We start from the raw sequence: 27,374 nt of genomic DNA, 5'->3' as shown, positions 1-27,374 counted from the left end.
CTAATACTAAATAATTTGCTATCATATTGTGTCCCGCTTTGCAAATACTGAAGAACGTTATAAAATTGTATGCCTCTGTGAAATACGGAGTTTCAGTGCTGTATCTAATTCTGTAGCTATTTCAGATTTTTGATTGCCAAGAGTTTCATCATAAATTTTATAGCAGCATCTTCAGTTAAAAGATTTGCTTCTTTGGTACATAGTGCATCTACTGCTAACTTTATAGCCATTAACGTATATATATAGCTGCAGTTAATAAATTAAATTCATCCTCACAGAAATAAATACTTGAATCTAAATCAATTAAAGCTTCCTGCACACAATATCTCAACTTAAAAAAGCTTTCAAGCATGGACAATAAACTGTTCCAATGTGTCTTGGAATCTAATTACATGACAGTTTATTTGTCAACTTCTGCTGCAGTATACTTTTGTAAATATTTATCATTTTTGGTTGGTGGTTATAAAATCACATAAAGGTGCACGGTGCAGTATTGCAAGAACTTCAGGACATACTTCCTTTAGGTGAGCTATAAAACCTCTGTCTTCCAACCATGGAGGTAGCACCATCAGTGGTACAGGATACCAAATTTTCCAATGGTACTTGTTTTTCCATTAAACCATGTTTTTACAGCAGCAATAATGGATGCTTCAGTACAGTCAGTTTCTATAAATTTTACAAACAACATCTCTTCTTTCAATTTATAATCATCATCAAAATAATGAACATGTGCCAACAGAAGGGCCTTATTGTCAGTAACTATGGATACATCAATCTGAATAGAAAATTTTCTCGTTTTTAGTTTTTCAGTTAGCTGCTTTTCAATGTTACCTGATATCTTATTGATTCGTCTTCGAATTGAATCATTGCTCAATTGCAATGCTTTTAAAATACTGGAAGGATTTTGGTGCATCACTGTTGAAATTACAGTCTCTAATACAAGTTGTATCACAGTCCCAGTAACTGTATGAGCACTACCAGTTATTGCAATGATTTCTGCAATTTTATAAGATTCAACTATTCTATCGTCATTTTTTTGTGTGGTCTTCTTAAATAAGGAAGTAACAGTGTTACGTTGCTCTAAATTTCTGTTTTAAATTGATGGTTTAAAACAGAAATTCTTGATGGTTTCATAGCTTGAAACCATCAAGTCTTGATGGTTTCATAGCCTCATTTGAAAAATAACTATTACACACAACACACATAGGCTGTCTTGTGAGTCAAATAGGCTTTCAATAAAAGCATAAGCCTGATATTCATCCAGATATTGTCGACACTTTTTCTTTTCAGCACTTGACATGATTGATTATGGATTGAATAACTACAAAGAATTAAATAATAAAATATAAACTATTCTTATTTAACTCTCATAGCCCATGCCACTCACAAGAGCACTGTGGATCAAAAATAAACAACTTCCACAAGGAAACAATAAATCAATACTGTCGCTTATAAAGTAAAAACAATAGACTGAAACATTTCCTCATTCCATCCCATCCATGCCTCATATATTGACCAATGAAACAAAAGAATAATTAAATAAACCACGGCCACCATGCTGCCGCCAAGGTTGCAGCTATCCGAAAGGCACAAATGCAAAATTGCGGAAAAATTACCTCTGAAATCACTTAGGCATTCAATGCCTATGAAAAGCAAAGGTGGTTCAATTAAATCACACCAGTTATCTTCCTTTTATCAAAGTTTCTTACCACTCCTAACATAATGATGAATTTGAGGTATTGTTCAAAGCATCAAAGGCAGATATTGTTGGGATATCAGAGACGTGGTGTCACACAGATATAAGGAATGCAGAACTAGAATTTGGGGAGTACAATGTGTGCAGAAAGGATAGGAAGGCAGGAGGGGTTATGCTATTAGTTAAGAAACACATAAAATCCAAGTAAGTGAAGCCAGTCGACATTGCTGGACAGTGTACTGTTGAGTCAGTTTGGTGTGACCTAAGCATTGGGAGGTCAAAATTGAGAGTAGGATTGTGCTATAGGCCTAATGACTCTGATGAGTATAATAAGAAACTGTACAGGGAAATAGAGTGGGCCAGTAAATCAGAGAGTCTTATAATGGGGGATTTTAATTTCCCAGATATTGACTGGAATTTGTCGGTTTGTCATTCACATACTAGCAATGCTTCTGTGGATTTATTGGATGATTGTTTTCTACATCAGCATGCTCGGGAGGCAATTAGAGGGAGTAATACTCTCGATTTGATTATCAATAGTGATTCTTCATGCATTAACGATCAGCAGATAAAGGAACCACTAAGTGGCAGTGATCACAGTGTGCTGAAGTGGGATTTATTATTATTATTATTATTAGCTATATGGTGCAAGGAAGCCTGAGGCTTATGCTGCACCAGCCAAAAAAAAAAAAAAAAAAATTTCCTGAGTTACCCTGAGAGAGAAAGAGAGAGAGAGAGAAGTAGAAGGGAATCACCAAGAAAGAGAAGGATGATGATATCCAGCTCAGGATCCTGGGTGTGCCAAGCCCAAACTCACCAGATGTGAGCCCTAAAGAGGTAACTACCATCAGGGGTAAAGGGAAGCGTTTTTGCTTTCGTAAAGGCAACTACGATGATCTGAGGCAGTATTTAAATTCTATACAGTGGGACCAACAGATGATGTTACCAACAGCAAATTCAAAATGGGAAGCATTCAAAGAACTTATCTTGGAAGCTACTAGGCTTTACATACCAACTAAGAAATATTGTTCAAGGTTTAGGCCTAAATAGATGTCAAATGAACTAATGAGACATATGGCAGAGAAGAAAAATGCATGGGATACATATAAATTAACATGTGACAGACGCCTATGATAGATATAAGCTGGTCTGTAACCAAGTTACTAAGGAGGTTAGGCAGGCGAAGGCAGATTACGAGAAATCTTTGGAAAAGGATGCAAAGAAAAACAGCAAAGAGTTCTTTACTTATGTAAACTCTAGAAGGAAGGGGAAAAACAGCAAAGAGTTCTTTACTTATGTAAACTCTAGAAGGAAGGGGATATCGATGGTTCAACTGTTGATGATCCTGCTCAGGTAGCTAACAAACTAAATGAATATTTTGCATCGACATTCACACATGAGGAGAAATTCAGCAAGGGGAATGCCAGAGGTGTATTCAACTCTGGCAGTAAGCTAGATAATATTGTAATAACTGAGAGTAAAGTGGAGGAGAAATTGTTGAAGATAAACACAAGAAAGGCACCTGGGGTGGATGAGATCTATCCAGTTATATTAAAGGAGGCAGCAAAGGAACTAAGCAAACCCTTAGCCATAATTATGAGAGCTTCCTTGGACTCAGGGGAGATACCCATAGACTGGAGATGTGCAAATGTGATCCCAATTCACAAAGGAGGATCAAAGGCTGACACAAGTAATTATAGACCTGTGAGTTTAACTTCTGTTCTAGGAAAATTAATGGAAGCACTGGTTAAAGAAGCACTACAGGATCATTTAGACAAGACTTCAATTATAGCTCGGACTCACCATGGTTTTGTTAAGGGAAAGCCTTGCCTGACCAATTTTATTGGATTCTATGATGCAGTCACAAAAGAACTGGATGCAGGAAATAACTTTGATATTATATACTTGGATCATAGAAAGGCTTTTGATACTGTTGCACAGGAAAGAATGCTGCAGAAATTGGAGCAGTGTGGCATTGGAGGCAAATTGCTGCTATGGATAAAGGGGTGGTTGAGGGAGAGAAGACAGAGCGTGGTAATCAATGGACACTGCTCATCGTGGACTAATGTTATTAGTGGAGTCCCTCAGGGTTCAGTGTTGGGTCCATTATTGTTTTCTGTATTTATAAATAATATTGATGATGGTATATCAAGCTTAATGTCCAAGTTTGCAGACGATACAAAGGTTGGCAGGGTTGTTGTTGTTATTTGGTTTTTAGGAGCATTAGCAACTAAGGCTATATTGCTCCGGGGTATACGGAGCAATATAGAGCTCACTGGCTCGAACCCCGGTCTAATCAAGAAGTGTGTGCTAAGCACTGCTGCTCCTGCCCACCCGGCTACGGAGGTGCCGGCAGGGTTGTTAAGGACACTACTGATGCTATGCTGCTGCAACAGGATCTGGAAAGGTAGAGCAGATAGGCTGAGAGGGGACAAATGTAAAGTACTACATGTGGGAAATAGCAACCCCAGAGCAACGTATCAACTCTGTGGTACTATACTGACAGTGGTAGAGAATGAAAGAGACCTGGGGGTGGTTGTGCAGGCAGATATGAAGTTCTCTGAGCAGTGCAGACAGGCTGCAAGAGTAGCTCATGGTGTCTTGTCAGTGATGTATAGGAATTTTTCTAGCAGAGATAAGGTGATTATTCCCTTGTATAAGGCAATGGTGATCCCACACCTTGAGTACTGTATACAGATCTGGAGGCCTCATTTTAAGAAGGATGTAGAGCTGTTCGAATGAGTACAGAGAAGGGCAACAAGATTTGGGAATGGAACAAAGGGTTGCTGTTATGAAGAAAGGTTTAAATTTTGCAAATTACAGTGTCTGGAGACTAGGCACCGTCGAGGTTTTTTTTTTTTTTTTTTTTGATTTGGTAGTTGTTGGCGCATCGGCTTCTGTGGTCATATTGCACCTCCCAAGGTTTTTGCAGTACTTTGATCCAAGCCCGAGGCGGGAATCGAACCCGCGACCTTTGGGTTGCCGGGCAGGTACTTTACCCACTCGGCTAGCCCGGTCGGCTGCCGTCGAGGTGATCTGATAGAGGCGTATAAAGCCTTGAATGGTTTGAGCATGCTCAATGCTGATGGGATTCTTCCTCTTGCTCAGAATAATCACCCGAAAGGGCATAAATTCAAATTGAGGAAAGACAGATGTAGGATAGATGTACGGAAATTTGCCTTTAGCCAGCGGGTGGTTGGTTGATGGAACAGACTTCCATCCCTTGTTGAGGAAGTTGATAGCCTAAATAAATTTAAGGCTCAGCTGGACAGGTATTTCGAACGAAGGAAGGGGAGAAGTGGAAGTGTTTTTTTTTTTTTTTTTTTTTTTTTTTGGCTGATGCTGCATAAGCTTGCTTTCTTACATCATATGGCTCTACTAATGCTAATGTTAATAATATACCTATATGTTAAAAACCAGTTGTCTCAGCAGAAAACACCCAATGAGAGAAATTAAACATTAAGGAATAAGATGTCATCGGGTAAGGTTGAACTTTGGAGGGCCACAAACCATGCTATTACCAATGATTTCCCCCCCCCCAAAAAAAAAAAACTCACCACAGATAGGCCAGACAAGCTGTGCTTTGCTACCGTGGAGTCCAAAATGCTGATGGAACTGATATTCGGGTGACACTCAAGTCAAATGGACCCATTTTCGGCGAAGTCCAGACAGTCTGTGTAAGCCAAATCCTCTGCTTCCACCTTCATGATGGTGTGACTGTTAGTAATCCTGGGTATAACCCCCATGCGCAAGCACACTGTGGGTGACCACCCAGGTATGAACCAATGTAATCAGGAGTCGAAGTGTGGCACCCACACCACACAGAGGAATGCCGACCTTCTGTGTTACCAGGCAATACTAGGTGGTAGATGACTCTCATCGACCGCTACAATACCACCACTTTGCTTATTGGAAGCTTGAAATGCTGGAATCCGTGTTTAGTCCTGATTACATTGGTTCAGTATGATTGTTGTCTTTTGAGGTTGTTTGTTTGTTTGTTGTTATTTGGTTTTTAGGAGCATTAGCAACTAAGGCCATATTGTTCCGGGATATGCAGTGGTCATTTGCTGACCTTTCCGCATCCTCCGTATTTGGTGGTGACGGGCTCGAACCCCGGTCTAATCAATTTGAGGTTGTGTTGAACACCACGGTGAGATCCAAACTTCCTTACATTTTGAGGGTACAGCTCTAAAACGGAGTTCGCATGCCGTTCACTAGTTAGTGCAATGGACCGAACATACTGGTAACTCTGGGAGTTTTCCGGATCAGCTAGCGTATAATCTTACTACCTCTACTCTACCAGATAGTGACTAGAGGGATTCCAAGTAGTGTGTATGCAGGAGGCATTGTCGAGGCCACGTTATGTCAAAGATATGTGTATATTCTTATAATGTGTATACCATATCAAAAAATTTCATTACTTCATACAGCATGTCCCCCCCCTCCACTTTTTCTTACTATTCAATACACCATGAATTATCAAACTAATATGGCAAGCTTATCTGCGAAAAGATCCAAACCTCCCAGACACTTCATAGTTCATTTCATAAATATATGTGGTCTCAGTCCTAATCTCAACGATGTCCATTTCCACTTACAATCTGCCAAACCCCATATACTTTTTCTGACAGAATCTCAGTTATCAGTTGATTCAACCACTGCTCATCTCAGTTGCCCAAATTATTTGCTGTATGATTCCTTTTGCCTCAAAGGTGATACTTGTGCATATGTCCATTCCGATATTCCCTGTGAGGGACTTGGAAATTTGGAATCGCCTCTTTTCTGGCTTAAAATCTCTCTACCTCATTCTGTCAAATTCATCTGTTGTCTCTATCGTTTGCCCAAATTATTTGCTGTATGATTCCTTTTGCCTCAAAGGTGATACTTGTGCATATGTCCATTCCATTATTCCCTGTGAGAGACTTGGAAATTTGGAATCGCCTCTTTTCTGGCTTAAAATCTCTCTACCTCATTCTGTCAAATTCATCTGTTGTCTCTATCATTCTCCCAACTCCACTAATCACTTGGAACTCTTTGACTTCCTCTCTTTGCAACTTGACTTAGTATTAGTATTAGCCACATGGTGCAAGGAAGCCTATGGCTTATGCTGCAACAGCCAAAAAAAAAAAAAAATAATAATAATAATAAAATAAAAAAACAAAAAATAAAATAATAAGAATAAAACCAAATTAATAATAATAAGAAAAAAATTTAAAAAATAATAATAAAAAAATTAATAAGAGAAAAGGAAATGGACAACCTATGCATTTCCCTTCTCCCTTAGGTAATTATCCAGCTGACCTTTGAATATGCCCAGACTGTCAGTCTCTACGACCCATGTAGGTAACTTATTCCAGTAATTTATAACTCGCTGGCTAAAATAAAACTTCCTGCAATCCAGTCTAAACAACTCACACCATAACTTGAAATGATGGCCCCTAGTTCTAGAATCATTTATAACCATGAAAATTCTGTCCTTATTCATTTTTCTTATGCCCCTCAGAGCCTTAAACACCTCAATCAAGTCCCCTCTAAGGTGCCTAGTTTCTAAGCTCTGCAACCCACATATTCGAAGTGTTTCCTCATATGGACGTCCTTTTGCCGATCTCATAGGCAACTTACCTGTCTTTGGACCCTTTGAAAAAGAACAATGTCTTTCTTTAGGTGCAGTCTCCGTACTTGAACATAGGATTCCAAGTGTGGTCTAACAATAGCCTTATATAATGGGATTATGACATCCTTATCTCTACTAGCAATTGTTCAATAAATCATCGATAGGACACCATGGGACCTCCTTGCAACCAGTCTACAATGCTCGGAGAACTTCATATCTGACTGTATCATAATACCCAAGTCCCTTCCTCCACTACTGACTTTAGTTCAACTCCACCAAGTATATAAGTTATTTTGGGATTACTGTTCCCCGGGTGCAATACACTCTGCTGGATTAAAGCATAGCTGCCATTTTTCCGACCATCTCTGAAGTCTATCTGGGTCATTCGGAAGAAGCTCTCCCTGACGGCAATCATTAACTACTCTACCAATCTTTACATCATCTGCAAATTTAGATACCAAGCACTCTATCCCTTCATTGGTATCATTTATGAAAATCAAAAACAACAATGGTCCTAATACTGATCCTTAGGGAACCCCCACTTCTTACATCCACCAAATCTGAGGAATAACCATTAATTTTCTTTGGTGATTGTCTCTTCTCCAATGGAGCCTTTATCTCATGGTTATTCCCAACCTCGTGTTGTTTGGCATTACAAGAATGCAAAATGGGATGACCTACAAGATTTCTTTTCCTTGGTCGGATTACTGTTTCAAAACTTCTGATGTCACCATTTGCTCAGATCGTGTCAGTGAAATTATTCTTGTAGAAATGGAATCCTTTATTCCACACTCTACTTTAAAATCTCGTCCTTTATCTAAACCTTGGTTTTTCCAATAAGTGTGCTAATGCTGTTCAAGAGAAGAATGTTGCGTATTTTAATTGGCTTGCTTCCTATTCTTCAGTTTCATTTTCTACATACACCAAAGCTCGCAACAATTGTAAAGCAGTTATTAATCAGTCCAAACTAAATTTTGAACAGGCTAATAGTAGAAAACTTGCTTCTTGCCCTAATTGTAGCCGAGCATTCTGGTCTCTCGCCAAAGCTGTTAGCCACAATTTTGCCCATCTCTGCTCCCACATCTGTCAAAACCAGATGGTTCTATTGTCACTTCAGCCAAAGATAAAGCCGACCTTCTAACATCCCATTTTTCTTCCAACTCATATATTAATGATCTTGGTAAAACACCTGCCACCATTCCCAACACGCTTCATTCAATGACTCCTGTGGTCCTCCATCAAAAGGATATTAAAGGATTTTGATGAATCTTGATGGTAAGAATGCTCATATCCAGAAATTTGCTCATATCCAGCCAGTTCCTAAAAAGGGTGACAAATCACTCCCATCCAATTATCCTCCCATTGCAATTACTTCTACTCTTTCTAAAGTAATGGAGAAATCAATTAACTGCCAACTCTTAAACTATCTATAAACCTTCCATCTGATCAATGATCGCCAGTATGAATTCCATCAGCATCAATCCACTGTTGATATTCTGGCTTATTTTACCCATTTATGGACAAATTCAATGGAAAAGTTTGGTGAAACACAAGCAGTTGCTCTTGACATCTCAAAGGCTTTCGATCGTGTTTACCATGAAAGGTCTTACAGACTAATATAATTTGTTGTTAAGGATTGAAATGTGGACTTCATTTTATATTTGTATTCGGTTCTGTTCTTGGTAGTTTAGGTCTTCTGAAGTGATGTATTATTGATGAGAACTTGTTTTTGCTGTGGCATATTGACTTGTGTTCCCTGAGTTGAGAGTGATTGAGAAGTCTTAGAACTGATATTCTGTAGCTCACAATAGTGAGTTTATTCTTGAGCTGAGAATAGCACCACTGAATATGAGTAAGACTAATCTTAGTGGCTCAGTATATTATTGCATTCTTTTGAATTTTGAATTGGTCAGGTAGACTTTAGATATTGTCACCTACTTTTGAATGCATGCACCTAATTCTCTGTACAGTACTTTTGAATGCATGCACCTCATTCTCTGTACAGTAATCTGGGTCTGAAATGTGATATTTTAAATGTGTGGTGCCAGAATTTTGCAGGGACCACTTGGTACAATATAAAAAAAAAAAAAAGAACCTTACTAACAAGAAGGAAAATGCTACCCCTACCTGATTGACACAGTGGTGCCAAACACCAGCAACCTCCAGAAAATCTGTGAAGTAAAGATCAAGAAGTATATAGACCTTATAGGGGAAGTCAATGAAATGTGGCCTAATCACTGTGTTAACCCACCGCATAGTGCCAAAGAGCCTACATAAGAACCTAGAAGCAGTGCACCTACAAAAGAACACTTACAAGGAATTCCAGAAAGCTGTGATCCTGGACACCTGTTAGATTATCAGAGGATTCCTCAACCAATAATTATAACTGGACATAACAACCACCCTATGCACCTGGCACCAGAATCCATTATGGGAGTGGGAAAAAAAGACCCATAAGGAGAAGAAAATGTAATTATTATTATTATTATTATTATTAGAATAAATAAACCTCTCAAAAAGCATTTTCTAAAGTTCTGTTGACAAGGTGAATATAGTGTTGAATTTTAAATTACATTTGTAGTAACCCTATTTTTAATTTGAATTTTGTTTTTAATGGCAAAATGATGCTTTGCTGAACGAGATTAATTGTTCATTAGTAATTCTTTTTTTTTTTTTTTTTCTTTCAGTTATTTATATATACAGGTGATTCAGGAGGAATAGTAAATATTTTGGGAGGTTATAGTATCGATTATTCTGAGTAAAAAAGTTCATATAAACATGCGTCCAGTTCTCAATGGATATGTAGATACATCTGTTCGAAACTGCCACGCACAAAGCCATTATGAGAAGTATTAAAGAACAATATACATATTGTTTATCATTCTTTAATACCTCTTATTGTTTGTATTTATTGACTTTTTGAATGATACAAGACACAAATTTTTTTACAGTTCACAATGACCATTCAAAAATCCAACCACCAACCTCAATGCACTTTGCAACTCTTGTGGTAATATGACGTATTGTTCTTCTGAGGTTGTCTTAGTGTTCCTTTATTAGGGCAGCAGTATCCAAAATGCGAGCAAATAATTCGTCTCTTGTATACACCTTTTCTTTGTATACACCTCTTTTTATCCATCCCCACAAACAAAAATCTAATGGAATAAGATCTGGAGACCTTGGTGGCCAATGAATGGGACCACCATGGCCGATCCATCATTCGGGGAAAGTTCGATTTAGATATTGTATCACCAGACAGATATAATGTGCAGGAGCTCCATCATGCTGAAAGTACATATCAATCCTTGTAACCAAGGAAACATCCTCCGATAGCAGTGGGAGTTCATTTTGCAGAAATTCTAGGTAAATGGGCCCTATAAGACAATTTTGTGACACAACAGGTGTGATCAATTGATTGTCGATGATACTGCACCCACATGTTTACAGAGAAGCGATGTTGAAAATTTGCTTCTACAGTGGCATGTGGATTTTCATCTGACCAGCTATCAGAATTACGGGTGTTGTTGATACCGTCACGGGTGAAAGTAGCTTCATCGCTGAACAGTATTAATGGAATTAATCGGCGATTTAGCATTTACCCACCAACAAAATTTCAATCGCTGGCCGTCGTCTCCTGGTTGAAGGTGTTACACCTGCTATATGTGAAATGGATACAAGCCATAATGTTTGGCATACTCTTGTCTGTGGAACACCGATACGTGTAGAAATTCTCTTTGTGTGCTAGCAGTAGGACTACATTCTACCGACTGAAGAATGTGTTCTATTTCATCCACATTTTGTTCATTTGCATGTTCAGAAGAAATATGAATGCTGGGAACTGTACCAGTCTCATGCAGTTTGGTGTAAACACTAGTAAACGCTCTCTGGTATTCTGCAGTTAGGAAACAGTCGGCGGTATTCTCTACAAGCAGCAATAGCACTTCCACCACAAAAACCCATAGACGAACAACATATTGGCATATTCAGCATGTGTGAAGATGTGTGGCATTCTTAACAACACTTCTAACGCCAAATAGTGGCAGGTTATAACTGCTTATGGGTCACATCTGATTCAGGGAGCTGTGTATGCCAGTTTCAAACAGCTGTATCTCTGTATCCATTGAGAATTGGACATGTTTATATGAACTCTTTTACTCAGAATAATTGATATTATAACCTCCCAAAATATTTACTGTAGTAGTAGTAGTAGTAGTGGCATGTGATGCAAGAAAGCAAATGTATGAGCTTATGCAGCATCAGCCAAAAAAAAAAAAATAAAATAAAATCACACCATTCCCTCCAAATGCCTGTCCAGTTCCTCCTTAAATTTATTCAACCTATCAACTTCCACAACGACAGATGCAAGTTTGTTCCAGCAATTAACCACCCGCTGGCTAAAGGCAAATTTCCACACATCTATTCTACATCTGTCCTTTCTTAATTTGAATTTATGCCCCCTTAGGTTCGTAATCTGAACAAGTGGAAGGATCCCATCAGAATTCAGCATGCTGAACCCATTCAAGGCCTTATACACCTCAATCAGATCACTGCGCAGGTGCCTAGTCTCCAGCCACTGCAATTTGCAGAACTTAAGCCTCTCTTGATAATAGGATCCCTTCATTCCCCTCACCAATCTTGTTGCCCTTCTCTGTACACCCTCAAGTAAATCTACATCCTTCCTAAAATGAGGCCTCCAGACCTGTACCCAGTACTCAAGGCGTGGCCTGACCATTGCCTTATACAGAGGGACAATCACCTCCTTTTCCCTGCTAGCAAAATTCCTATATATCATTGACAAAACCCCATGACCTGCCCTGGCAGCCTGTCTGCATTGCTCAGAAAACTTCATATCTGACTGCACAATTACTCCCAGGTCTTTTTCATTTTCTACCACCTTAAGTGTAGTACCACACAGTTGGTACATTTCTCTGGGGTTACTTCTACCCATATGCAGTACTTTGCATTTGTCAAGGTTAAACTTCAGTTTCCACTTCTTAGCCCATCTGCTCAAATTATCTAGATCCTGTTGCAGTAGCACACTGCCATTACTGTCATTAACAACCCTGCCAACCTTTGTATCATCTGCAAATATTGACATTAAGCCTGATATACCTTCATCAATATCATTGATAAATGATATTGATGAAGCCTTAGGACTGATTTCAGGCAACTGAAACCATGAAAAGTAAAAAATAAAAGTTTTGACCAACTTAATAAATGTTCCTCCTGAATCACCCTGTGTGTATGTGTATATATATATAGTTAAATTTGGATAATATTGAATATGAAATTTTACTTAGTAAAAATAACATAAAAAAGTGCAAAGCACACATCAAAGGCAGCTAAAAGCACATCCCCTGTATGATGCTTGAAACATAATGATTAGCATAAAAATTATATAATGCCAGCAATACGACAAGGCAAGAGCGAAGAAACAAAAATAAACTAAATTCAATATTAACTGGGAAGGAAAAAGAAAGGTAACAAGAATAAAATATATTGCTACGGAAACTCTAATATAATTTAGAAAATCTAATTATACGAATAATAATTCATTAAAATTTAAAGCCAATAGAATAAAATTTAGCGGTGCCCCCTCGAAAGGCGCCATGTCCAAATTTATGTGAAATATCACCAAACAGAGAATTTAAACCGATCGCAATAAAACAAAACAAAACCAAAAATAATAAACTGACCATTATGCCCCATCTCAACAGAGGACCACAAGGCCAATAATAGTCAGGGAATCGCTGCATTTCGAACGCTAAACAAATCACCGCAAAGGCGAAACGATCGCGAGATCAGTCCGCCAAACCGATCTCCAGATCGACCGCCAATGCAGGGAATTGAAAAGCGGTGGTCCTGATGCAGCGAAAAATCAAAAATAGAACAGACAAAGCACTCAATACGAAGCCACACTACTGACACAAGTAAACTTAACCCACTAATATAAACCAAAATTAGGCTATAGATGGCAGTACAAGCGCAGCGTTAGCAATTCGCCCATTACTGTCATGTGACATAGTTAAATTTGGATAATATTGAATATGAAATTTTACTTAGTAAAAATAACATAAAAATATATATATATATATATATATATGAACATAGTATGAACGAGTAGGTGGTAACTAAGGGATGTGATATCAATCCTAGCTGACTTTGGTCCATGGTATAACCTAGTAGGGAAACATATAATTGTTATAGGCAAAATAAAACAAATAAATAAGGATAATTACTAAATTCCCATGTCAAGCCAATTGCAGTATAGATTGGTGGATACACATTACAAAGGACTTTATCGAGGGCTAACCCTTGCAATGTGTTTACCTACAATTAGCGAGCTATCAGTTTCTGTTGTCCTCTGCTTGTTATACCTGATGAATCATAAGGTATCATAAGGATATATAATTCGTTAAGATATACTAGATTATAGTATGAGATATTTAGATAAGGTGGGGGGGGAAACAATTTTAAGGTGGTTAACAAGCTAGATGACTTTAGCCCGACCGATAGCCCAGACCATGAAAACAATGTAAAAACCAAATAATGGTGATAGTAGAGAACCAATAATGCTTTATAAACTTGTTATTTGATGATAAAAGATAGTCAGCTATGCTAAAGAAAGGAGAACGGAAACAAGGTTATAGGAAGGTGATAGTACCTCAATCCCCCTCGAATTGCTCTAATAGTTCTTGAGGTATGAAATGTAGAAAAAGATAGTGTATAGTTAAAGTGAAGGAAGAGTGGTAAAGCAATTACTTCGGAAAATACCGGGAGCGTAACTTCCCGTCTCTTGTAGTAAGAGAACCTGGTATTGCAGTAGAGTTGTATAGCCAAAATTTGGAAAGCATAAAATAATATAAAATAAAATAAAATCAAATAAAATAACATAATAATATAAATTATTGAATGAAGAAAAGAATGGCTAGTTCCTGATTACTTACAGCAATGTGTAACTAGTAAAGCAGACTTACCACAAAGCTACGACGCGGGAAAAAAACCACGTTGTGGCATGCGTGTTAAAATATATAGGTATTGTATATGATGCCAGCGCCCTCTTACTGGCAAGTAGTTGGATGCGAAAATAATTTATAGCTTAAACCAAGATGGCCTGCGAGCCAACGGTAAGCTAGGCAGGTGGTAGATGGTTCTCCTGAAAAATGAAGGAAGAGTAAGGCAAGAAAGAAGCTAAGAATTGATTACTGCCTTAGAAGCAAATACAGGTACAACTTTTTCAATGAGTGTAAGCTGTATTAAATATGCTCCTAAGGCAGTGCCTAGTTATATACATATTTACAGGCTCTGTAAAACCGTCAAGATAATATAATCCAGTGGTGGAAGATTTACTTCCTCAAAACAGCAGTTATAATATGATGGTGGTCGATGTTATTATGGTATTTTTTTAAGGCTATTTGCATGGCCGTATGTAGGTTTATATTTGTGAAGCGTATTGGGAATCCATTCTCAGATAACTTATGCTTAAAGACTGTAAGAGCTCTAATTATGTTGTCTGCGTTGTTGCATATTTTAACTAATCTAATACTCTGGGATAATATTAAATTTTTTTGGATTCTTATGGAGATGTTTGAGTGCCAGTTAGTAAGGCTGATGGTGTTAAAGCCAAACGTATTTCGTTTGTCATATACGGAGGTATTTAACTGATTATTATTGTGCAATTGTATGCTGATATCCAAGTAATTGGCTTTTTTAGTGCTATCTATGTTGGTGGCCACTATTTCTAAATCAGATGGGTAGACATGGCCGGCATCAGTGAGGAAATTAGGATGATTAAAGACGATAACATCGTCGATATATCTGTAAAAGGTTATATCTTTGTTGATATTAACTTCAAAGTGATGTAGGTACAGATTTGCTACCAGACTAGAACTGCAGGCACCCATGGCGATCCCAGTTTTTTGTTTATATATACTGGTGCCATTGTAGATGTAGCTTTTGAATATGCATATATTTGTCAGGTCATTCCAATATGGAAGATTGCATGGTAACAGGTTATTATGTTCTTGGTAATAGTGGTCGAGTACATGTTTTAGGCTATCGTGCGGAATACTGGTAAAGAGATTTTTAAAGTCATAGGTGCTGATATGTTCAGTGGTATGTTTATTGTGCTTTAGAAAATCCAGAATAGGGTTGTTATTGCGGATAGCTCTAGTGTTATCAATGCTGTTGAAAATTATGTTTAGTAGATAGGCCAGTTTTTTATGTGGCTTTTTAGCATAACTATTCCTACAAGATGTAATAAATCTGAAGCTGATAGGTGTTTTGTGGAATTTTGGTATACAGTAGACAAATGGAAAATTAGTGTTTGGGTTGTTAAATTTTAATTTTTTATGCATAGCTAATAGTTTTTTCCTGATGGTGGTATTATTTGTGGTCTCAAGTATGTAGGTAGAACTGTGGTTCAGTTCGTTTAGCACTGTGGTAGTATAGAATTTTTTGCATATAAAACTGTAATTGTTAGCAGCTTTGTCTATGGTGGTGATGATAAATAAAGCCTGTAACTTTTTTAGATGTTGCTTAGCTTTTCCCAAATCGAAGGTCTTGGCAGGCAGTGATTTTCTGTGTACGAATGCAAGCTGTTTGTGAACCGCTTGATAAGTGAGGGATATCCATTTTTGGAAAGCTTCTAGCGGTATATTATATTTATAAGATAACTTTAGACAAAAGTGCAAGAAGTCCTGGTATATAAGTTTATACATCTTTTTGGTGATGCTTGTGGTGTTGGGCCTAAATTTAAAACCATAGGAAAGTAAGTTACGTAAATCTGGATCAGTAATGATGTTAAGGTCACCAGTAATAATGTGTTTGTGATCTTTGTCTACATATTTAAGATATTGTGGCAAATGGCAGAAACATTCGGCCTCGGCATCACTTTTGTCTAAGTTGCATACTACCTGTTTATAATTACATACAATAAGACCTATAGGTTTGTTATAACTGAATCTAGTATTTATGGTCAAATTATTGATTGGCAGATCTTGTTTATACATGTTCATGAGATGGTTAAGGTTTATGTGGTCTAGCAAGATGTGACTAAACTTAATGTTAATATATTCAGTGGTGGCTTTGTGGTTCTTACTGAGTCTGTATTTGAAGATATCTTTCAGTAGGTGGTTCAAATGTATGTTGATGTGGTTATAGGTAGCATTGGCTTTAGCTAAGGCTCTGAGTTTACTCAGTTTCAGGCTAAAGGTAGTGTCGTGTATAAGCTTGACGGGTATGATAGGTACATCCCAAGAGCTTAATACATCTTCAAATCTGCCCAGGGTATTGTTAGTGTGCGCTGCTATTTTGGTAATAGAAGAGGATTTGTTATCTGTAGCTTTTTTATATTTGAAGGAGGGTCTTTTGACAATGTGGAATAGGTTGTAGATACAGTTGTCAGTAGGTTTATTGGTGTAGCAATGCCCATTAAATAGGCTATTTAAACCATAAGGATAAAGGGTTTTGTATTTCAGTATGTTGTAGTTTTCTAGTTCAAGCCTAGTTCTATGTTTATGTTCTATATCTAAGATGGTGATGGTGATGTCATTAAAGTTATGCTGCTGGAAATGTTGTATTTCAGTGTCTTTTTGGTTAACATTATTTTTGATGTGGGATCTGTGCGTATTAATCCTGATGTGTAATTCTCCCCCAGTTTGTCCTATGTATTTAGCCAAGCAAGTGTTACATGTGATAAGGTAGATTATGTCTCTAGCATGGCAGAAGGTAGGGTCCTCAGCACAGTTAGTGACGTGTTTGTTATTCATCAAAGGGCAAGTTTGACATCGAGTGTTCCTGCAAGTATTGAACTTTAAGAGATTAAAGTTATCTACCGGAAGTTTGTGGTTGGCCAGTGTGGTATCTAGATGTGAACCGCGGTGATTAACAAGGTCTGGTGTATTATTAGTCATAGTATAATCAGATCCCCCTGCATTAAATTCCTGGCGGTTCTCCAGTGGGCCTAAAGCATTAGATGCTGTGTGGCTAGTATTGGGACTTATCGGACCACCCAGAGCCCCAGTGGTATCCGCGGTACAGATTATTCTACGCGACCGACGTAGCATTTTCATATTAATTGTGGTGTAAAAACTCATGGTAAATAAATTCAACAATAGCGCAATGCCCTCTCCAGATTAAACTAAATGGACCAAGAGGCTACTAAGATATGTAAGTTAAGGTAAAGGTTATAATTAATACGAATGTAAGTTATGGTAAGGGTTACAATTACGTATGCATAGTTTTTTTCCCGCGTCGTAGCTTTGTGGTAAGTCTGCTTTACTAGTTACACATTGCTGTAAGTAATCAGGAACTAGCCATTCTTTTCTTCATTCAATAATTTATATTATTATGTTATTTTATTTGATTTTATTTTATTTTATATTATTTTATGCTTTCCAAATTTTGGCTATACAACTCTACTGCAATACCAGGTTCTCTTACTACAAGAGACGGGAAGTTACGCTCCCGGTATTTTCCGAAGTAATTGCTTTACCACTCTTCCTTCACTTTAACTATACACTATCTTTTTCTACATTTCATACCTCAAGAACTATTAGAGCAATTCGAGGGGGATTGAGGTACTATCACCTTCCTATAACCTTGTTTCCATTCTCCTTTCTTTAGCATAGCTGACTATCTTTTATCATCAAATAACAAGTTTATAAAGCATTATTGGTTCTCTACTATCACCATTATTTGGTTTTTACATTGTTTTCATGGTCTGGGCTATCGGTCGGGCTAAAGTCATCTAGCTTGTTAACCACCTTAAAATTGTTTCCCCCCCCCCACCTTATCTAAATATCTCATACTATAATCTAGTATATCTTAACGAATTATATATCCTTATGATACCTTATGATTCATCAGGTATAACAAGCAGAGGACAACAGAAACTGATAGCTCGCTAATTGTAGGTAAACACATTGCAAGGGTTAGCCCTCGATAAAGTCCTTTGTAATGTGTATCCACCAATCTATACTGCAATTGGCTTGACATGGGAATTTAGTAATTATCCTTATTTATTTGTTTTATTTTGCCTATAACAATTATATGTTTCCCTACTAGGTTATACCATGGACCAAAGTCAGCTAGGATTGATATCACATCCCTTAGTTACCACCTACTCGTTCATACTATGTTCATAGTTATTAAGACTGATGTAATGTTTTATCTAGACATTGATGGCATTAATCAGCTCTTCTCACCTTTATTAGGTCTTTGATTTTTTGGTTTTTGCTATAGTTTTCACTGTTTGCATCACCTTCACAATTGAATATTGTACCTTTCAACTGTTAACTATTTGCCATATCTACTATATATATATATATATATTTTTTTTTTTTTTTTTTTTTTTTATGTTGTAAATGTATTGTTTATATATTTATGCATTAGTGAATATATTGTAATATATTGAGCATTATATTTAGGGTCCTCCAGTTTCGAGTGCAGGGCCACCTGGTCCCGGAACTCCCATTATGCCAAGTCCACAAGGTTAGCAAAAAAAAATTTTTTTTTCCCTTAATATCCATTCGCTTACTTTTATTGATTCTGTTTTTAATGTTTGTTGTCATATTATACAGTAAATGTGCTCTGTATTTTAAAAATAGAGAGCATGTTTATGCTGCTACCAAGTTTGTAGATATTGCAATATTTATTACAGTAGATATAATATCAACAATTTTTATGGTCTTATGCATATAAGAATTTCAAAATAAAATATAAGTGCACAAAAAATCTGAATAAGAACATACAAATTATCTCTGCAATGTCAGACACTATACCATTAGGTAGGAAATACATTCCTGTTGAATGATGCCCCCTCAGTGTAATTTACCTGAGGTATGCAAAGTGAACAGATTTCAGATGCAGTGTTATGTAGCACTAGTGCCAAGTTGTCAAAATGCATCATTAGTAAGCCTTAGGACTGATTTCAGGCAACTGAAACCATGAAAAGTAAAAAATAAAAGTTTTGACCAACTTAAAGAGATTATCTCTATATCACTATAACAACTGCTTATCAGAGCCATTAATTTATATTACATAACTGCAACGTGAATTCTCTGTGACCATAGAAAACTGTGTTTCTACTCCCAACATACAGAATTATCTTCACCAAAGAAGTCTTAATGCTCATTGAGCGGCAGTTTGCATTTGGTCGAATACACAGGACCCTAACCCATGCAGGGAGTGTTTTTGAAATCATCACGGCCACATCAGTAGAGCTGAGCTCTCTTCACAGATGTAACCAGATTACTGTTTCAGTTAGCACAGTAGTTAAGGTCACAGGCCTTAAGTACTATTTTTTATCCCCTATATGGAAAAAGCCTGGATTTAAATCTTTTTAAGATGAGTGGAATGAATTTTTGTGAGCTTTAACACTGAGGTCAAGAAGTTAACATTAGTAGTGACAAATGATGCAAGAAAGCCAGCTTATACAGCATCATCAAAACAAAGTTGCCTCCCATTACATGTATGTATTGTTTATCTAGTTCTTCCTTGAATTTATTTAAGCTCTCAAACTCCACAACAGCCAGAAGCTTGTTCCAGCAATCAGCCACCTCCATGCTAAAGGCAAACTTCTGCACATTATTCTGCAATCATCCTTCTTCGATTTGAATTTGGAGCCATCCTCATGTGTGTAGTCTGAGCAAGATGAAGAATCCAATCAGCACACCTTGCTCAATCCATTCAAAGCCTTAAACACATCAATCAGATAACTTTACAGGTGCATAGTCTCCAGACTCTGCAATTTGCAGAACTGAACCCTCTCTTGGTAAAAGCACCCTTTTTCCGCCTCACCAATCTCATTGCCATTCTCTGTACCCATTCCCACGGCCATAAATCCTTCCTAAAATGAGGCCTCCAGGCTTGTATACAGTACTCAAGATGTGGCCTGACTATTCCCTTATACAATGGGATAATCATCTCCTTATCCCTGCTAGAAAAATTCCTGTATATCATTGACAAAACTCCATGAGTTGTCCTGGCAGCCTGTCTGCATTGCTCAAACAACTTCATATCCGACTGCACAATTATCCCCAGTTATTTTTCATTTTCCACTACCCTAATTGTTTTTCTTAAAGAAAATTTGTTTTTCTTTAAGAAAAACTATCAAAATGACACTTTGATCAAGTGGCTGAAAAACTGATGTCATGCTAGGTGGCAGGTACTCAACAGCAATTGCATGAAGGCCATTCAGTTGACAGCAAGGGTCTGTTATCTGCAAATGGCAAAATTTTTCTGTTCTCCCAGTATATCTTGCGATCTAAGTCTCCAATCCATCCTTCGTAAAATTTTGATATCTTCTAAGCCTTTTGGCTTGCTCATATATAGTGGAAATGTCTTCAAAACTTTAAATCATTGGTGCTTCTGGACTTTTTCATCGATTAAGAGAAGTTTTTCTGTTTCGGACATGTTTGCAACTAGGTGAATCGTTAATCCATTGTTTCATCTTTTTTCTGCCATTACATTTCTCACCTTTAAATGTAAGCATTTTATCTGTTAACAAATTAGAAAATAAGTTCAGTTTCGTCAGCAGTGAAGTTGTTCTAGTCATATGTCAATTTTTTAAACTACAGTAATACCCCGACTTACGCTACCCCGACTTACGTGAACTCGGAGTTACGCGGTTCTTGATTTTTTCGTTTGGCAACGCTGCCGCCCACTATCTTCAAGGTCGTTTTTCATATGTTATCGATATACGGTGCAACGGCGTAGAATGAGAGCGAAAGTTGAACAAAATTCAACTTTGCTGCTTTTATGTTTTTTATATCAGTGAAGGGAAAAACACATTTCACCATAATAACGTAAAAACCAACACAATTCCAGCTATCGGTATAATCGCAAATGCAATTAGATCGAGTTTACTACCAGTTTATAACAGATTTCACTAGCAGAAACGCAACTGGATTTTTATTGTTTTATGGGAGTAACCCCTAGAAATGTGTGGTGTTAATAGTGTATCTCTGCCTTTATGGTGTTGTTTATTCAGTTGCTACATGCGGGCAGCTTTGTTTATGTGTATCAAGCGTGCCTCCTCGTTTTGTAATTGCGCTTTATTCCCTAAAAATGAATAAAATACTTAATTAAAAGGTGTGAAAAGGAAGCGTCCTGGTGAAGACACTGCAGATTCAGAGAGAAAAAGAAAAGCAATTATCGATAAACAGAGGCGGACTGGGTCAAAAATTCTTACCCGGGAAAATTTATAGTGGCCTCATACTATGGTTTATGGCCAAAGTCACACTGGCCCACCGGGGTTACACTGGCCCCGGTAAGGCTTATGGCCAGTCCGCCTCTGTCGATAGAGAAAAAATATGAAATTGTAAAACGCTTTGAGCGAAATGAAAGACCATGTGATATTGCACGTGCTACAGACCCAAATGAAGCAACGGCGAAAAGCACATGACAATTACAAACTCGACAGGTTGAAAATTGTAAAGGGCTCAATTGTAAAGGGCTTAAAAATTTTAGAAAACATAGACTCCAACGAAGAACGCGTTATAGCTACAAAGCAAGGAATAAAAAAATTATTAGCTTGCTACGAAGAAATTCTGCGTGAAAAAAAGAAGGCGCGTCAGACGAATTTGTTAGATTTTATGAAGCCATCGACATCGAAATAACTTTTTAACGTAAGTCATTTGTTTTTTTAATACATATTTTGTATTAAACTGTATAAAGAACTGCAATTTTATTAATATTTTTCTTCTAAACTAGTGTTTTTGTTAGTCCCTGGTCCCAATTAAGCAAAATTTATACGTATTTATATGCAAAGTTGTACCCCGACTTACGCGAATTCGACTTACGCGATTTTCGTCGGACCCACCTATCGCGTAACTTCGGGGTATTACTGTATTCTGCTTCCATAACTTCAGTGTTGATTGCTCTTCTTTCACTGCACATTTTTTTTGAAAGACAGCACATGGTGAGTTAAAATTTATAGAACCATTCATTCATTCTTGAAATCTTCAATCTTAATCTGATGCACAAACAAATTAGCTATGGTTTTTAAAAGATTTCCATCTACAGAAAAGTTTTTTTTTTTTGCATGTATCATCGTTAGCCATTCAAATAGTACCTTTTGAAAATCCAGTTACTTTGCCTTTTGTGCTCTGATCCTACTTGATCCAGTAGATTTCTCTAAGCTTTCTCTCTCTTTTTTTTTTTTTTTTTTTTTTTTGATCTTTTAGAATGTTGAACAGTGTTCTCTTAGGAATACTGAAGTGTTTAATAATATTGGAATGCGCACCATTACCTACATTACCTACTACGTTTAAAATTTTAATTTTGCCTGCGATTGGCAAAACTGCTTCGTAGGAGCCAAACCGATAAACTAACAGCGTTCTCTATATGTTGTGTAATGAAATGAACTTCTAGTTGAAGTTAATGTCATTATGCTAATGAGTGTGAGAAATTGCCAACAAGCACGGGAAATTCCTGAGTGATTCCTCATGGTCAGCTTGCATGCTTGTCATTAGCTTCAACTTTATTTCAATTGGAACTGTAAATATTGTAATAAAAAAGTGAAAGACATGCTAGTATGTTGGAAATTTTTTGATCATTATAAGAAATATATATATAAATCTTGTATGTGTGATCTCTCTCTTTCTCAGATAGTTACTTTTTTCCCCTTCAGATTATTTGCCTTAGTCTTGTTTGGTTACCCCTCTAATCAACATTTATTTCCTTTAAGTAAACTACCTAATGTAGGACGTAATTAGAAAAACTTACTTACTTCATGAGGTATAATATCAGATATATCGCACCCTGTGTGTGTGTGTGTGTGTGCGTGTGCGTGCGTGCGTGCGTGCGTGCGTGCGTGCGTGCGTGTGTGTGTGTGTGTTCTTAACATTTATGTTTCTCTGGGTGACAGTAAAATTAAAGATCAATGAAAACAACAGTCCAACATAAAAAAGAACATGACGTATTATTTAAACACACAGCTTTAAGTTACAAATTAGACAAACAGTATTCCTTGCATACAGAAAAACACAGTCTCAATGATTAAGTAGTTAAATTTGGACTCATCACTTCTCTGTTTTCCAATTAAGATGTCCATTAGCCCATATTGGACATTTTTGTCTTGTGAATTCATTCAATATGGGCTTCTTACAAAGTTAGTACACTTTCGTCCACTCATGGCAAGTCTACCTTGGGTAATTCACCAGTATCTTCTTCCCACTTGGCTTTTATATCTGTCAACCTACACAACAGTTCTGGATGATGAGATATTTTAAAAGTCTTTCTTCTGCTGGAGTACTAATCCTCTTCAATAGTGTTCTAGGTTTTTTTTTTTTTTTGACATTTTTGTAAGGCCAAAAAATGCAAAGAAGCTAAGGTTTTCTGCATCAGCAAAAAAAAAAAAAAAAAATAATAATAATAATAGTCTCATGGGGCCAAATCTGTGCAACAGGGAGGATGCAAAACAATTTCAAACCCCATTGAGAAGACTCTTGTCATTTAATGACAGTTTTAAGAAAGATAGAAATAAATCAAAAATAAAAAAACATACTTGTAGATAAAATGTTTATCTTTAATTATATGTACCTAATTTATTTTATATTATTATTATTATTATTATTTTATACTTCTTTATGGTGAACTGTTTATTACATTGATATGCAAGTTCTGGCATGTTCAGTTTTTGATTTACTGTATTCTTCCATTTTTCTTAGATTTTTTTGTTACTTAGTGCAGTGATCTTATATTATGGGGCACTTTGCCACGATTTACCTTGCATTGCACAACTCTAAATAAAAAGTGCTACTCCAGTGGATAATTCCAGTCAATTCCGGTTATTTGAGATTAGAACATTTTGGCCCGATTAAACGGCTGCCCCAATTATCCGAAGTTTCACGTAAAAAAAAGATAAAAATACAGTGGACCTCCACTTTACAATTGTTTCACTGTACAATCAAATCACGTTACAAAAGTCACCATAGTAAAGTACCGTTCACTATATGATGTGTAGTAAGTGCCGGTCATTGTGATCATGTTTGTGAACTGAATTTTAATTTTATTAAACAGCGATTCTAATTAGCAAAAATAGGAGGAATATTATCCACAGGCTATAAAAGTAAAGATATATTAAGCACAAATTTACCCTTTATTACCTTACCGATTAAAAAATTAAATCTCTAGAGCAAAGTTTCCGGCACCTCCAACCCCCCCCCCCCCCAAAAAAAAAAATACTTCTCCTTCAACACATGCACGGTACTAAGTACTATAGGTTTTGATACCTTTCATGTTTGGGGTTTTCATAAAAAAAAAAAAAAAAAAAAAAAAATGATATGGGAAAATTGGAAGAATATACGAGATAATCGGAATAATTAATACGTACTGTAATATGTACATACTAACTAGTTGACATTTCTGTTCACTGTTATTTGTGGATGGGGGTTAAAATTTAAAACAGCAAAAGGATAAGCAATCAATAATAAAGAACACGGCACACATAAATTGCAAATAACACGTACGTGCAAGTGAGAATGGAGTAACAAGTTACGAAACTTTAAAAATAGGAATGAAGAGAAGATTCTGAAAATTAATTTTTTTATATGATTGAAGATTCCATGGAAGTGCAAACACATTTCATCATAATAACCCACAGAATTTCAACTGTTGGCATTATCACAAATTCAATAATATCGAGTTTACTATCCATTTATGATAGATTGCACTAACAGAAAAGCCCAATAAACAGGTTACTGCTAATTGTTTTATGGTTGTGACCTTCAGATATCCGACTGAACGGTCAGGGACAATCGTAGGGTAATCTCCAGTGCTGCGGTCTCCTGCCCTGATTAAATGGCATGCTGTCCCAATTAAGTGAAGTAAACCCTGGCTATTTTCTCGATTGGGTTCTGTTTTTTAAGATTTGCCCCAAATAAACAGCTGCCCTGATTAACCGGTGGCCCGCAGTTTGATTTTTATTTAAAGTGTATGCCACTACCTAGACCTAGCTTTCAATCCCTTATCCCCCCCCGTGTTTTTTCTTCTCTCTCTCTCTCTCTTGTTTCATTTGATGGGTGAGAAGGCATTTCGTAAAGGTGAAATTATGAAGACATGAACAACTCATTAATGAGATATGTGATTAATAACTTATCAAAAAGTGCCTCCACAACAGCAGACCGATACACTAAGTAGCAAACACAGTGTGCTCAGAGCTATACAAAGAAAGAGGCTATGTGCAATACGCATAATGACTTTTTGTGGCTTTCATAGCTTGAGGCTTTTTTGCCCTGAACTTATTATGTCTACTTCACTACTACACCATCTCACATATTGTAGACATATTTTGTCACTGAATTATTCGGCACTTCATAATGCCTGTGTAACCACTGATGAGATCCAAAAAAAGGATCAAAATCTGGTCTGGTTAGACTTACTTGTCAACTCTGGGCACAATTGTCTGCCAGGGGCAAAAGTTGATGACGTTGTAGAGCGGATATCATCTTTTAAGGGCACAAAAGGTGATATAGTTGTACACGTTGGCACTAATGACATTAAGAGTAGGAGACCGGCGGAATTACTTGACAAGTACAGGTCACTGATGAAAAAAAGCCGTGAATTAGGGTTGAAATTGAAAGTGTCTGCAATTCTGCCCAGACACGATAGGAGGGAGTATATGATGAGAGCCCTGTCAATCAATTCGGCCCTGGAAAGATTGTGCAGGGCTCAAGGGGTAAAATTTTTTTCAGCCTGGTCTGTACTTGTTAACAGGAGAGACTGCTTCTACAGGGATGGGATACACTTAAATAGAAAGGGTGCAAGAATGTTTGCTGATGCTATCGAGGCAATGTTAGGTGGGTCGGAAAACTGCTAGATTGGGGGGATACAAGGACTAATAGATTAACAGTAGCCACTGGCAGAGGTGAAAGTGATTCTTGCACTGCTTCTATTGGAATGAGCCGCAGCCTGGAAAATAAGATGCAGGATATTTCAGAGACTGCTGGGAATCATTGGGGTACAAGTAAACACATGGGTTGTGTTAGGGTAGCTAAGAAAAAGAACAGGTGCATATATACTTGTGTGTACACCAATGCTAGGAGTTTAGTAAATAAATTTGATGAATTTGAGGTATTGCTCAAAACATCAAAGGCAGATATTGTGGGGATTTCAGAGACGTGGTGTCACACAGATATAAGAAATGCAGAACTGGAATTTGGGGAGTACAATGTCTACAGAAAGGATAGACAGGATAGGAAGGGAGGAGGGGTTATGCTATTAGTTAAAAAACACATAAAATCCAAGGAAGTGAAGCCAGTCGACATCGCTGGACAGTGCAGTGTCGAGTCAGTTTGGTGTGACATAAGCATTGGGAGATCAAAATTGAGAGTAGGAGTGTGCTATAGGCCTAATGACTCTGATGAGTATAATAAGAAACTGTTCGGAGAAATAGAGTGGGCCAGTAAATCAGAGAGTCTTATAATGGGGGATTTTAATTTCCCAGATATTGACTGGAATTTGGGGGCTGGTCACTCACACAGTAGCAAGGCTTTTGTGGATTTATTGGATGATTGTTTTCTACATCAGCATGTTCGGGAGGCAACTAGAGGGAGTAATACTCTTGATTTGATTATCAGTAGTGATTCTTCATGCATTAAGAATCTGCAGATAAATGAACCACTTGGTGGCAGTGATCACAGTGTGCTGAAGTGGGAGTTACTCAAAGAGGTAACTACCATTAGGGGTAAAGGGAAGGGGTATTGCTTTCGTAAAGGCGACTACAATGGACTGAGACAGTATTTAAATTCTATACAGTGGGATCAACTGATGATATTGCCAACAGCAAATTCAAAATGGGAAGCATTCAAAGAACTTATCGTGGAAGCTACTAGGCTTTACATACCAACTAAGAAATATTGTTCAAGGTTTAGGCCTAAATGGTTGTCAGATGAACTAATGAGGCATATGGCAGAGAAGAAAAATGCATGGGATACATACAAATTAACACGTGACACGGACGCCTATGATAGATACAAGTTGATATGCAACCAAGTTACAAAGGAGGTTAGGCAGGCGAAGGCAGATTACGAGAAATCCTTGGCAAGGGATGCAAAGAAA

General features: G+C 37.2%; 1 protein-coding gene across 4 annotated transcripts in view; it reads left to right on the top strand.

Annotated features, from left to right (window-relative positions):
- LOC150087077 (single-stranded DNA-binding protein 3-like) overlaps nucleotides 1–27,374 on the top strand; it is a 538,273-nt gene that overhangs the window by 380,061 nt on the left and 130,838 nt on the right. For all 4 annotated transcript variants that reach the window (XM_090371800.1, XM_090371798.1, XM_090371799.1 and 1 more), the window contains one exon: nucleotides 18,740–18,803. In XM_090371800.1, the coding sequence (XP_090227926.1) occupies nucleotides 18,740–18,803 (64 nt within the window). The remainder of the gene's footprint in view (nucleotides 1–18,739; nucleotides 18,804–27,374) is intronic.

Source organism: Mastigoproctus giganteus, chromosome 4 (assembly GCF_048544385.1).
Source record: "Mastigoproctus giganteus isolate SK-2022 chromosome 4, ASM4854438v1, whole genome shotgun sequence".
Lineage (NCBI taxonomy): Eukaryota > Metazoa > Arthropoda > Arachnida > Uropygi > Thelyphonidae > Mastigoproctus > Mastigoproctus giganteus.
The sequence above is the reverse complement of the archived record's forward strand: the minus strand, read 5'-3'. Positions and strand labels throughout refer to the sequence as shown.